General features: G+C 41.7%; 2 protein-coding genes across 2 annotated transcripts in view; one reads left to right on the top strand and one right to left on the bottom strand.

Annotated features, from left to right (window-relative positions):
* The window catches only part of LOC113018854 (uncharacterized), a 192201-nt gene that overhangs the window by 133173 nt on the left and 44000 nt on the right, over positions 1 to 15028 (bottom strand). The window lies entirely within an intron of this gene.
* Positions 10295 to 11814, top strand: LOC145421494 (phospholipase A2 inhibitor and Ly6/PLAUR domain-containing protein-like; the record flags this gene model as incomplete). Its single annotated transcript, XM_080291914.1, has 4 exons — positions 10295 to 10439; positions 10518 to 10661; positions 10896 to 11006; positions 11116 to 11814. Coding segments are annotated over 4 exons (603 nt in total), but the record flags the coding sequence as incomplete, so codon positions are not given.

Below are 15028 nucleotides of genomic sequence, written 5' to 3' on the forward strand. Positions count from 1 at the left end.
TTATACTGCTGAGTTATAAGAAATACTGTTTGCAGAAAGTCATTGCCTTATTTGTCTGATTAGAAGAGAACAGAACATGCTGGAGTTTTCTGCCCCATCTCAGCAGGAGCAGATAAACAGGGAGCCAAGGTCGTAGCTTAGGCGCCGTGTGAGAGAAAGCATGTGAATCTTTAGGCTTTTTATGATTAGGTGGGGGCCACTAGAGGCTATAAGAGTTTGATCAATGCTCCACCATTTTGAGATCTGAGGCTGTCTGCATACGGTGTCCATCTCCCACGTGTGTGATCATTAAAATCATCGTTTGACTCAACCCGGCCGGACCAGTGTTGTTATTGTGGTTTTTCCTCTTGTATCCATCCCCAATATTTGAATCCGTAACAGAGGACACACAGAGGATGAAGACAACAAAGATGGAGGAAAGGAAGACAAAGAGGAGGAAGATGGATCTGTTGGACTGAAAGTTGGTCTGTCAGCTCCTGCTGTGCTTGTTGTTGTTGCTGTTGTTGTTTTTTTGATCTACAAATGTAGACAAAAGCAGAGTGAGGAAACAAACCAGCCTCCTATTGAACTGCAGCAGGTTTAAAATGTCTCAGAGGTTTTTCCGGCATTGAGTCTGCTGCTGCTGTTCAGAGTTCTGGGTGTTGTCAGTGTTCAAAATCCTGCAGAAACAGATGAACTGAGCACAGACAGCAGTTTCTATCTTTAATGGCTGCTTCTGTTTTTGCTGACAGCTCATCTCAGTGGACGAGCTTCATCTTTAAAACAAGTCTTTACATTTCAGCTCTGTAGTTCACTGGAACATCCAGAGGGCTGTGACTACAAATCAAGTTCAACACAGTCAGACTTTCTTTGTGTTAGTGTCATGGTCCTGAGTAGGGATGGGTACCGGTGTCCGGTGCCATGATGGCACCAGTTCTGACATAAACGGTAGTAACCAGACCGAAAAGCAGCGCACATTTCGGTGCTTTATTTCGGTGCTTTTTTTTCCTGAGCTGTGATACACTTCTAGCCAATCATTTTACGTTTCCGAGGATAGTAGGCGGGGTCAGGTACGTACGTTCTTTTAGAGCAGAGCTACAGATTAAAAATGCCCAAGGCGAACGCATAGCGTTTTTTTTTTAAAGCCCAGAAATGCGCCGTATGATAGTTTGCTGCGAGAACTCACACCGAGCACATCTACTGCGGGAGTGGTGCCTGTTATCGGACCCGGAGCAACATCCCCCAAAAACACGAAGAGGAGAGTCCTGGCCCCTAGCCCTGCCAGTGTAGCAGAAATGATGAGGATGATGATGCAGCAGCAGCCGTTCTTCTCTGCGTGAGTAGCTTAATGTTGTTCATGTGTAATTTACGTTGAGTAGGCTAACCATGTTATTACATTAATGCATGTAAGGTGAACTAGCAAACATCATCATAGCTACATGCGGCTGTCTTCTTGTTTGATGACAGATACTCCCTTCACCCTGGACAAAAAGGCTAAAATGCCCAAAGAAAAAGTGGAAAACAGTTAAACATGAGGGGTTTTTGGACAAAGTTTGTGTTTTTTTTCCATTGTTTAAGCACTGCTTCCAGCCAAGAGTGATACCATATATGCCCCATAGCTGCAGAAAAGGCTAACATTGTTATCTTTTTACAAAAAACAGCTGAAAATGAGAGGTTTTTGTACCAATTTTGTCTTCTCCATTCTTTAAGCACCGGTTTGAGCACCGTTTGAGCACCATTTAAGCACCGGCACCGTTTCAAAAGTACCGATTTGGCACCGGTATCAGATAAAACCTAAACGATACCCATCCCTAGTCCTGAGTCTGAGGACTCAGTGTTTTGTTTCCTTATGCTTTTGTTCATTCCGAGTGTGTATTCTGTTGTGATTTTGCCATTTGTTAGGTTTCTGTTCTCTGCCTGCCTGCTCCCACTTCTCTGTGTTCCCTCTGTCTGTCCATGGTGTTATTGTGTCTGCTCATGAGTCTGCCTGTCAAGTTCAGTGTCCTGTCTGGTTCTGTGTCTGTTTCCTGTTTTATTCTGAAAGTTCATGTCTCATGTCAGTGTGTTCAGTTTTACCTCTCCCCTGTCTCATTATGTCCATTAGTTCCAGCTGTGTCCCCTCCTGTGTGCCATTGCCTGATTACCTGGTGTGTGTATTTAAGTTGGTGTCTGCTTCTCGTGGCTTCGTCTGTATTTCTCTGTGAACCTCCCGTGTAGTCTGCACTGTTCCATGTTTCTTCGTGTCTCTCTGCTCCTCGCTTCATGTCCTCCATTTTTGCATTAGTTTTCCCAGTTTAGGTTTATGTTCGGTTCTGCCCACACCTTGGTTTTGTGCACTGTAAATAAAACCCACTTGCACCTCTGCCATTGTCTGCTATTGGATCCTCCTTTCTCACCCTCCACACGACTGCCGCCCCAGCCGTGACAGTTAGCTGGCTCAACTAAACCTGAAACTGCAGTCAGAGACAGCTCTCTGCAACTGCAGTCAGCAAAAATAACTTTTATGTCTTTAAACAAATGAAGGCAACACTTGAACATTTTTCACTTTGATGGTTTTGTTTCCACTGACTGTAGTTACATCATTTTGAGCTCAGATTACATATTTATATTATTTTCACACCTGAATGTTTCATTTATCAAAATCTGATTTCAGTTTTCTCTTTATCTTTGTCAGCTGTATGGTTTGCTTACCCTCAGTATCCATGAACACTGTTACTGGGATCAGTGTTTTTGTTTATAAGATCAAATTTGACCTCATTATGTGAGTTTGAGCTTTGGACCAAAAAACTTCAACAACACTAATCCTCAATCAGCTGTTTCAGTAAAATTACATCCAAGTATAAACTGATCCCATCGTTCATGCATCAATTTGTAGCTGACAGATTCCTAGTTGCCTAGGTAACCATCTAATGTATTAACTACTGGTATTTTTGTCACTCAGCAGAACGATTTAATGTCATTGGTAGTTGTTTTAATAGCTCTCAAAGATAAGAAAAGTTTACCTCGGTACTCCCTGACTTCACATCAGTGATCAGTTATTTTCTCGACTGAGTTTTGTTTAAAAAGTGTAGCTGCTGGTTTTGAATGTTTGGCCTTTGAACTCTGACTGTATTTTCCTGCTACACACACAGGATTAGAAAAGCTTGAAAACTCAGTGTTCACAGAGTCTGATCAGGCTTGTCTCCACAGAGTGATGGAGCTTCCTCCGGCGCAGGATCGTTGAGTTAGACTCCATGTCAGTGTTTAAAGTGCTGTTCAGTGTATACCTCCTGGAGTTGGTGCCATGACGGCTGTGTCTGTTGTTTTTCCTCAGGAGGACAGCGGAACACAGGACTGCAGGACACACGGGGTGTGTGTAGGCACAGGAGCAGAGAAGAGGACACGTCACGGGAGTCGAGGGTGACTGTTAGTGATTCTCAGTGATTGTGTTACAGTGGATGAACAACTTGTGCCTTTCAGAAGGAAGACCCAGCTTCTGCAGTATATGCAGAGCAAGCATACAAAAAATTCATTTTTACAGCATTTTTGATCCCTCATTAGTTCATAAAGTACAGATACAAAGAATAAAACATTTTGAAACAACTACAAAATAAAAGATTATGACACATAAAATAACAAAAACAAATAATAGTAATTAAAATTATCATAAGAAAGGAAATAGACTTTAGAAACACTGAAATTTCTAAAGTCTCCACTAAATCAGGGTCAGATGAGTGTGAAGGTCCAAGACGTTTGCTGGATGCGAATTATCATGTGCAATGCTCCAGTTTGACCTCACGGGGGCAGTGTTGTTTTACACTCAGACTGCAGGACATGACAACAGTGTTGGAGTGTGAAAGTAAAGCAGCTTTTCTCTCAGTGTATGCAGAGGGATTTCTGATGACATCAAACTGTTTGTGTGTCTGTTGTCACAGCAGCAGCCATCAGTGACAGCAGCACACAAAAGCAACACAACAGCAGGTTCAGATACTCAGAGGAACAATTCATTTCAATGTCTGACCAGTTTGTAGTTTGTGTTTGAGTTCAGTTTAAAAACTTTAAAATACTGATCACAAGTTTCAAACAAACAACACATAAGAACATCTGGGCGATCGTGGCTCAAGAGTTGGGAGTTCGCCTTGTAATCAGAAGGTTGCCGGCTCAAGCAGTCTTGGTCGTTGTGTCCTTGGGCAAGACACTTCACCCGTTGCCTACTGGTGGTGGTCAGAGGGCCCGGTGGCGCCAGTGTCCGGCAGCCTCGCCTCTGTCAGTGCGCCCCAGGGTGGCTGTGGCTACGATGTAGCTGCCATCACCAGTGTGTGAATGTGTGTGTGAATGGGTGGATGACTGGATATGTAAAGCGCTTTGGGGTCCTTAGGGACTAGAAAAGCGCTATATAAATACAGGCCATTTACCATAACATACGTTGGAAACAAACACAGACAGAGTGAAACTGTGTTTGTTTCCTTCCTGGTTTCCCGGTTTTTGTATGTTTGTCACACTTAAATGTTTCAGATCAAACACATTAAAATATTAAACAAGGAAAATACAAAATAAAGATTGTAAATGGAGGCGTTTGTTATTAAGGGAACAAATCCAAAGCTACATCTTCCTGATCTGAAACATGTAAGTGTGACAAATATACAAGGAACAGGAAATCAGTTTGAACAGCAAACCATCAACCTTTTTTAATAAACAGTCTGAAAGTCCTAAAACACCAATGAGGTGAAGGAAATTTCGACAATTTTTTGAAATTTTCACACACCTTCATGCTCAAGCTTGACCTCAGTGAAAACTCCACTGAGGTCAAGGAAAGGTCACTAGGAGAACTGATAAGGAGTTAGGAAATAACAGAGCCGTGTGCTGAGAATGACCTTACACACTCTTTCATTAACAACGTGATGCTGGATGTCCACAGGGTTAAAACTACAATTACCAGAAGATGGACTACAAAACGTGCATCTTACTTTTCCACAGTGTGTCTGACCCTGCTGTTTGAAAAATACGTGTTCACAACAAAGGCTGAAATTATAAAGCAGATTTAGAGACAGATTTACTAACATGTGCAGCAGCCTCGTCACATCTGTATCTGTAAGAGTTTCACTGTCACGACAAAAAACTTAAACGAGTCACACAGATGTGAATTACAAAGACTGTTTTACTGTAACTGCAGGTGTTGTGCCCTTAAACAGGGGAAATAGTGAGGAGAGGTGAAAGAGCGGCACAGACGCGCAGCTCTCACTCTCACTCGTCTGTATTGAGTTTCAGAAGCAATACAACCAAAACAATATTCTTATGGATGCACTCAGTCTCAGGACAACTGTATCCAAACTAAGTCACTATTGTTCGCTGCATTAGCTGATGAGAATACTTTAGATAACATGAACTGTAGCATTAGACAAAAACATCTTTTTAACTCACACATGTTAGCTGATACAGTCACTAACTTTCCACAGCAATGAAATAATACTTTAAGTACTGCATGTCTTTCAGTAGTTAACTTATACAGATAGTAACAGAAAAATCTTCACACAATATGGCGGAGCAATAGCAAAAACTAGCATACGCAGCAACAGAGATTAACTGGAACTTCTCAGCAAAATAGTCCGCAATTCACATCTTCCGCTACAATGAACAATGATAACAATGTAATAATCAACAGTAACACACATTTATACAGATTTGTGCATGACAGTTACCTTAAACAGGGGAAATAGTGAGGAGAGGTGAAAGAGCGGCACAGACACGCAGCTCTCACTCTCACTCGTCTGTATTGAGTGAAGGAGGAAGCGCGCGAACCCACCTACTGGAGCCCTGAGGCATTAACAATGGATCGACGCGCAATCAACCCAGGCAAAACTTTCACTACTTATCTCCCTCTATATTCCCACTGCATATTCTATTCGAAAACAGTCAAAGCAACAAATAAAACATTAATAAGGGCATGACATGAAATGTAAGGAACAGAGATGTACAACTTCAAAACTAATCAAATTTATGATCCACCACACAGGAAGTGAAACTACCCTGCCTCATGCCCATTTGCCTGTGGCAGTTGCTGCTGGGAGTTTATTACTGGGAGGGAGATGTTATCAGAGTTATCAGAGCTTCATCGGCTCAGAGTCGTTATCGCAGCACCAAAACTTTGTCTCTGTCAGTGAACTGGAATGAGCTGGATCTGAAACAAAGGCAGCTGTTACTGTGTTAGATTAACGTCTGCATGTTGAAACATCTTATTAAAAGTAAAGATGTGCACATACAGGCACGTGTCACAGTGATGGCTGAGGATCCTCAGAGTAAAGAGCATTTACATGCAAATCTTTATTAAAACTTACATACTGCTCATGTTTCATTCATTCACAGAAGGAATTCACTCATTATCATTGTTTCTTTCATTTAAATAAACAACAACAACCAAAACTCTTATTTACAGACATACAAACACAGTGTTGATGAAGGCAACACATGAACCAAGCTGTTTAAAGAAGGTCACAGAGTGAAGAGTACAGAAGTCGAACAGGGTGGAGCAGTTCAGTGATGTAGGTGGAGGCTTCACACTGTCAGGCCATGAAAATAGGAACTGTTGTGGCCATTTTAGAGATAAAGTTTCTCCGTGACTGCAGCTGCTACATCTGTTAGGTCGTCCATGTTTTCTACGGTCATCGTTCAGTACTATTGTTGGCCTCTATAATATATGCAAATATATGTGGGTTTTTAACCTTTTCGATTAAATAATATACAATGCTCTGATTGAGTACAGCTCTGCTATCACGTGCTTTAGATAATAAGACTGTTTGTTGTGACTCTCTTTCCCCTCATTCAAGGCCGCGTTGATCAAAGATTGTTGACTTTTGCTTAACTGGGTGAAGGGACACTTTCTCGTGATTGTGCACAGAACACACACAACCAGTGTTTGGTAAGTTACTTTAAATTAGTAACTTAGTTACATTACTAGTTACTTCTATCAAAAGTAACTCAGTTACTTCAAGTTACTCATTACTTTCAAAGTACCTAGTTACTAGGGAATGTAACTTTGGTTTTACTCAGAATTCTCTTGTTAATGTGTTGCTTCCGTAACTGAATACCAGCCAGACTGCCAGTCTTCTAACTTGCTTACTTGCCACAAGTGCACTGTGCCACCTACCAATAGAAAGGAAAAAATAATGTGCACATTTCCACGAGAGAAATCCCACGCCTGGACCGTTGTTGACCGCCGCCATGATTCTAGCCTGCTTTTTACAACCAACACAAAAACTGCAGTCGTGGTGCTTTGATTGTACTCAGAACTCGGAAATTCTGCTTCTGAATAGGAAGATGTAGGTAACACCAGACTGCAGATCAGCTGCATACAGAGCTGGACTGCGACAAAAAAAATCAGCCCGGGCATTTAGACTAGAGACCGGCCCACCATTATAGGAAAAATCATAAAGCCTTTGAATGAAAACAAACACTGTTGTGACAGTGATGTACACTGTTCTGATGGTATATATGTATCAATCTATCAATCGTTTGTTGTAAGATTCAGATAATTATTTTTTTTAATGCTAGATATTTTAAATGAGAATAAGAAAGAAAAGTATTTCTTTGTGCCCCCCTTTCCCTGTTAATGCCCTACCTGGCCCCCTGGCAACACTTTGCTAGACCCGCCCCTGCACAGTTACCAGCTGTCAGCTACTTAGAAAAGTACGAACGAATAACGAGCCTATCTAAATCCCAGTAATGATTAACGCGTTCCTGATTTTGGTATAATAACTAGTTACCGTGCTCGTTACCACAATAATAACGTAGTTACTGTAACGCATTAGTCCCAACACTGCACACAACACACACACACACACACACACACACACACACACACACACACACACACACACACAAACATAGGCATGTACACTGACACAGACCTGCACTCACCCCCTCCAAACATCTTCCTTTGCAAGTTAACATGAGGGTTCCCGATGGTCAGGGACAAATGCAATCACATGGCAGGTGCTGTAAATGGACCAAACTTCAGTCACGAGAACAACTGAGATAATCCAGCCACAATACGACGAGTCTAGTCTTTAATTTACTGCTGTATGTGTTGGTTGTAGTTACATCATAAGGTTTTAAAAACTGAGCTTTAAAACGAACGATGGAAACAAAGACCAAGAGAGTCTGACAGTGATCACTGCCTCGTTTTAGGGGCCTGTTCAGATTAAAAAGAGCAAGATACAAAGAATTTAAACATGTTAAAAACACAACAGCCTTGATAAACACAGAGTAGTTTGGACCTGGACGGAGGGTTCATGACTTAATGACTGGATTTCCAACCTGCTGTGAATGTTTTAATGCAGTACAGTTGTTATTATTATCACGTGTCACATCCTGTTTATGACAGTTAAATAAAATATAATTAGTATAAGAAATAAAATTTCTCATGTAAACTGTATATGGTGTTAAATACTACTATAATGTCGGTCATAAGGTGGTACTTTAAGAGCCATATATTTTATAAGGTGGTACTTATTGTGAAAAGTTTGAAGACCACTGCTGTAAACAAAGCAGCACGTCTGAGGTGCAGGCCACACCTTTTCTTATTCTATAACACGTGTTTTTTTCTCAGAAACTTGTTATTATTGCATGCAATAATAATAAGTATAACATAATAATAATAACATGCAATTATTTTTGCATGTTGGGTCAGGAGCATACCCACTGTTCTCTCTGCTCCCGGGCTATAGAGGAAACCCTGCATCCTCCACCATGGTTTCAAAGCTCCAGCCGAATACTGACCATGCCGCTGTCAGCTGTCACACACTATTCTCACTGAGAAAAACTGGTAAACATTATAAACTTCTATTCACATTTAGAATAACTGATTAGGCCATTTTATTCATTTGCTACCATTAAAAATCCATGAATTAAAAAAAACAGGACCACCAACATGAATGTAGAAAGACGTTCTTTCATGTTTACCTTTTAAATAGGTTTGCTTACAAAGACATCATGAACGTCTTTAAACACTGACTTCCCACATAAACCATTGCTAATCCCCGTGTGTTGCACCCTCTTCCCTGTCAAATTCCAGTGTTAGTTTCCATGTTTATTTTGTGGCTTTTGAGCCCGGTCGTAACACTGTGGAACAAGTGCAACATTTTCAGTGTAGAGGAAGTGGTCTCTCTCCTCCCATTTACTTTTATACATGTAAGAGGATTTTTATGAAATACAATATAATCAAGTGTGCCTTATATTCAAGTGTTCATATATTTTCACATAACCGAGCCTATTGTTAAAGAGAACATGATGCATTCTTTACTTCAGTGTCTGTGATGTCAGATAAAGCATGATATACTTCTGTATTCTTTACTCCAGTGTGTGTAAGGTCAGATAAGCTGAGCTAATGCCTAAACTCTCCCCGACTTCTCGCAGAAGAGGAAGTACTATGTAACCTGCTTTGCCCTATAAATAAAGCAAGCAAGCCTGCAATCGGTGTGTGTGTCTTCTCAGAGGCACCCACCCGTGCGCACGTTTAAAAACTCTCTGAGTTGGTCTGCAGTGTCTTATTTCTCTTATTTGTGATAGAACAAATGTCAACCCCTGACAATACAGCAGCGACAGCAGGAAGTGCGACCTTTGATGCAACTAGTCCACTAGTAAACTAGTAATATTTGTACAGTATTTTTCCACAAGAGTTTTGTATTTGTCTGGATTTTAAGTGATTACATTTCATTAGTGGCTTTTCCCAAAGCTAGTCACCGATTGAACCAAATCATTTTCAAATTATTCAAGGTGTTAATGTTGAACTAGCCTTTTCTTTGAACTGATTATTTACGAGCTTTCATAGGATCTCAGAAGCATCTAAAAGTTCAAAGATCTTTTCAAATAACGTGTTTGCCAGTATGATTGTTAATTTACAAATTGAAGAAAGGCTAATATTTGCTGTGCAAATAAACATTTGTGATAGTCAGGCTCCTTCACTGTCAAAGGAAGAGTTAAGGAGTGGTCAGAGAGAGGAGACCACTCCCCCAATAAGAATTACTTATAACCTGAACAGAAACTAAACTAAAATTCACTTCTGTCTGATCATCTCACGATGCAGATCCTTGTGCTGATCCTTGGGATCGTGCTGCTCCCCAAAGGCAAGTTTTTGTTCAGTTATCTGTTCTTTTAAAGGAAGTGTGTACTCTAATATTCAATGAAACTTTTTTAAATTGCTTTTACAACATGTACAACCCAGCAATGTGTCTACTTCCTGTAAAGGATTTTTTTTGTTCTTTGTTTGAATCTATTTTAGTCAGTGTTTCACAATTTATCCACACAGTTAATGCAAGAAAACATGATTTAACTCTCTTTTTATAAAATATTTTGTGGTTTTTCAGCCTGCCCATTGAAATGCTATGATTGCATACCTGGAACATCTGGAGGCTGCACTGAGACAAAAATAGATTGTCCTTCGTCCTATACTCGCTGTGGTTCAGCCAGAATTAATTCAAAAATGGGTAAGATTTTATTTTATAGTTCTTCTTCTATTCTTTTTTGACCTTACTGAGCTGACAGTGGTTCCTCTTTGGTTTCAGGTGGTTTGGAAACTAAACGTGTGTTGAGAACCTGTTTTACACCTGATCAGTGCTTCAATGGCTCACTCAATCTCGGATTTTCCCAAGCTGTAATTAACACCATGTGTTGCACCTCTGATCTTTGCAACTCTCAAGATGTCCCTGGTAATTCACACCATGTTTCTTGGTATTGTGGAATAGTATTTCCTGTTGTGATAAATAACTAGATTTTATTAATTATGTGAAAAAAGTTACAAAATGAGGTTTAAGACTGTTTATTTTTTCACTCACCAAGTTCACTTGATGAGAAAGAATCCAGTATTTGCGTATCTGAAGTTTTTTGGCACTTGATGGAATAATCAATGAAAGAAATATGACATATATTTTTGTGCTTCATAGATTGGAGCATCTCCTCTCCAAATGGGAAAAAGTGCTTCCAGTGTGATGAAAAGGACTGCACCAAAACTCTCAGCTGCAATGAAAATGAGGACTACTGCATCTCAGCAGCAGGTAATGGGCCTACAGCATTACGTTTCTGCATGTTTCTTCTTTTCTGCTTAGAGGAACATTCAGTGATTCTTTTTTCAAACTTGTAGTTGAATAATTTTTGTTTTCTCAGTGAATGCAGGAGTGACAACTACTAAAGTAAAGGGCTGTGCCTCCAAGACAATTTGTTCACATTCACAAACTGAACAGCTCTCAGCAGACATTGGAGGAAAAATCAGCTGCTGCCAGGGTGACCTCTGCAACAGAGCCAGCAGTACAACAGCCCACCTCCTGCTTTTTGTGTCCCCGCTGATCTCTTTGGTCTTTTTCTCTTAGCTGACAGGGAAAAAGATCACAGTCCACTTTTCTTTAAACCACTTATTTACCAAGAGTTGGATGAAAATAGAGTTTCATGAATAACAGTCTTTACTTTTTATCCTTCCTCAAATATTTTAAAATTTGCTCCTTTAATTTCTTTAAGTCCTTTATACATTTATACTGTTTTCTTTAACATTTCTAAAACATTTTGACGTACAAAGTGTGTATACTCATTATTATGTTACTTGAACTCTCCCAGCAGCTTCTATGAATGACACGCACGCTGATGATGTAGATGTAGAGTCAATGTTCATTTGAATGTGACAGCTTCAGTCTTGGTGACACATCAGATTAACCTGTACTGACACACAACTGTTTTAGCTGATCTTGGCTCTGTAGAAGCTTTAGCACCACTTCTTAAAAGATTTAAGTGAGTCTATGTAGATATTTAAGCCTGAAGAATTTTTGTGCCTTGTGGATTAGAGAAAATCTCAAATAAATGTATACCTGTGCACCCAAGTCTTGTTCTTTTAAGAATCTAAAGATATATGTTGTACAATCATTCAATTCTGGCCCCCCTTCCCTGGCGGGTCGCGGAGGGTGGGAGTGCCTACTGGGGTCAGCGGGGGAGCTGGCCCCAGGGAGGGGTTACCTGCCCCCCCCTTCCTTCCCTCCCCATCTCCAGCTGCCTCCCTCTTCCCGCTCCTCCACAACCACCCACACATGCAGGGCCTTGGAGTGGGGGTATGTCACCAGGGTGCAGAGGAGGCTACCCCCCCCCCCCGTCCCCTTCTGGCTGCCTCTGCCTCAATTTTATCCCACAACTTAGACATTCACATTACTCACACTCTCATTACACATACATATAGGATCTTGGGGGTGGGCACAATCACGGAGTCCAAATCACCATCAGGGTGTATACCCCACCCCTGACGTCGTTGCCCACCTCTCAATTTTAAATACACTTAGTCATTGAGGGTTAGCAGGAGGGACTATGCGCTTACCTGCTGCTCCTTGGCAGGTAGCTCCATGCCCTCCTGGGTTTTAATTGCACCTTAGAACACACATGCATCAACACTACAATGAGCGGGTGGAGGGAGGTTTGGAGTCTTCTCTCACCCCCATTCTCTGCGGCCTGCTGGAGCGGGAGGGCTAGTAGGAGGAGTTGGCCGTCCGACTGCGGTCTGGGGTGTGGGGCCTCCCTGCTGCTGCGGAGTCGGGGTGGTCTGCCTCTCCCCACCGCAGGGAAAAGGGTAACACCACCTGGGTCTGGGTGCAATTCCCCCCTCCAGGGGCAAGGGTACCTAGACCCGGTTTGTAGAGTACGCTTGGGGAGTGTGATCGTGTGTACAACGTCTCTTTATGTCTGTCTCCACGTTGGTTGAGTGTGGAGTGAGTGCATATGAGAGCATGAGGGTGGGAATGGATGTTTGTGTCTGTGTGTGCCTGTATGTCTGTGTCTATATGTCAGGTTGGGTATCAGACGCCACCTCTCTGGGGACACCTCAGGCCCTCCAAGGTTTGGAGGCCTATCTCCACCCACCACCACTTCCCCTGCCGGTGGCGGACTCCCTCAGGTGTCGGTGTGTTGGTGGTTCTTTGTGTCTGGGGGTGGGCGTCCGGGTACACACCGGCTCACTCCTTGGCGGCCGCTTGTCGGGGCCTGGGGCCTGGGGCTCGCTCGGGCCCCTTTGGAGGTGGGGTGCCCCCGGCCTCTCGGCCTAGGGCTCGGTCACTCAGGCGCAGCTGGGGGCCGGCGGAGCTCACGGGCGCGTCACTGCAACTCCCCCTGACTTCTGCTCCGCGGCTGCTGGGCGAGCCCTCATCTGGGACTCTCCTCAGCTCTTACTGGGACAGTGGCGCGGCTGCCCCTCTGTTGGTCTTCCATGGTCTCTTGTGTTCTGGGGGCCTCTGGATGTCTGGAGTTTTGATCTCCTCCATACCCGCTTCACACCCTGGAGGACGGGGCTGTGGCCCCCCCACACTCCCTAGCAGATCATTACATGGAGAAACCTTTGGAATGCAAGCATGCTGATCCACACAGGTATGCACACATGGGTATTCACAGACGCGGACTAAAGCTTTCTTGGCTGCTGCCTCAAAGCACACTGTGCGCTGTCTATCTTGCGTGCTGCACAATATCGTTTATTACTTAGTAAATACTGATATCTATGACTAGCTAGTTTATTGTGATGGTGCTTTGTTTTCTCTATTATTATGTTGCTCTTTGTTGTTTGCTGTCTCCTCTGTTTGTTTTTGTTTGTTTGTTTGTTTGTTTTTTCTCCATACAGGTGACCCAGGAGTTTTTTTTTTTTTTTTCTCTCTCTTCCCCCCCCCTTCTCACCGTCTCTTCTCCCCTTTGGTTCTCTTTCTTTCTCTCCCCCTCTCTCTCTCATTCATTCCCCCTGTCCTATTTATTTAAAAAAAAAAAAAAAAAAAAAAAAAAAAAATGACAAAGGATGAACTGAAGCTCTGCCATCACGTAATGTCGCATACTGCTGTTTCTGATGTCATTTGAGAAAAAAAAAAAAAAAAAAAAAAAAAGAATCTAAAGATATATGTTGTACAATCATTCAATTCTGCAAAATATCAGCGAGATAATTACAAATCTTCAAACATCATCTGGTTCCAGTTGCACAACATGTGTACATAATTATACGTACAGTACAAGCCAAGCAGGGAAACATAGAGAGAGAGGGAAAAAAGACGTTTCCACCTCTGCCAAGAGAGAAATTTTAATGAAGCTGAAATATCAATCAAATGAACGCAATTAATAAGACAACAATTCAGTTCTTTAAAGAAGTTTTAACAGAATCGCTCAGCAAGATCAGGATTAAAAGAATAATGCAACACGGTTGTTATTCTTCTTTAATTGTGGAGATTTCTGAGATGAAAACTACACTGCTACATTTAACACAGAGGTCACATTATGAGTGACTTTGTGTTACACAAATAAAACATGGATAATGTCCACATGAAGAATTCTTTAAAATGTCATATGTTACACACTTTGATTAAAAAGAATTAGGCAGCTTTGTGAGTCTGCCTTTACTGTATCTTCTGCAATATATAAAAACACTTTTATACACTTGTACACAGTTTCTTAGGCGCACTGCATTATGGTGAGTGGCCTGGCTTGTTTCAAACTCGAAACACCGATACTTCTTACAGTAGCATAGATGAAATAAACATAAACAGAAGATGTGATTCCCAGGTCTGAATCCACTGTGATTACAGCCCAGTACAGGTGGAGATCCACCACAGCGCCACGAGGTTTCCACACGAACGGGCAAATTAGCTCCAGCTGCTAATCGGTAGCATCATGGCTAATCTACATCACTACCAGTAATATACAGTAACCACACATAATGGGAATTAACAGCACACACATTCCCTGCAACCGTGTGGACTTATCTTTAGACCAAGGTCAAACTATTTACTGTTTTTATCTCTTTACCTGCAAATATATAGACATAGTATATTGTTACACACTTGTAAATGTCTCATTGGAGACTGGCACACACATTATTTTGCAACAACTAAAGAAAAGAAAATATTTGAACCATCAGAACATTTTAACCAAATACAATATTGTAAATAAAAGATTACAGGGGCAGCGTTTCTTGTTTTTGTCAATAAAGCTTTTCATGTCCTTACAAGTATTTTTTCTCCTGCTTAAAACTTTGGTTAGTGACAGTCCCTGGATAAGCAGAGGAAGATGGATGGAC

This window comes from Astatotilapia calliptera, chromosome 3 (genome assembly GCF_964374335.1).
Source record: "Astatotilapia calliptera chromosome 3, fAstCal68.1, whole genome shotgun sequence".
NCBI lineage: Eukaryota > Metazoa > Chordata > Actinopteri > Cichliformes > Cichlidae > Astatotilapia > Astatotilapia calliptera.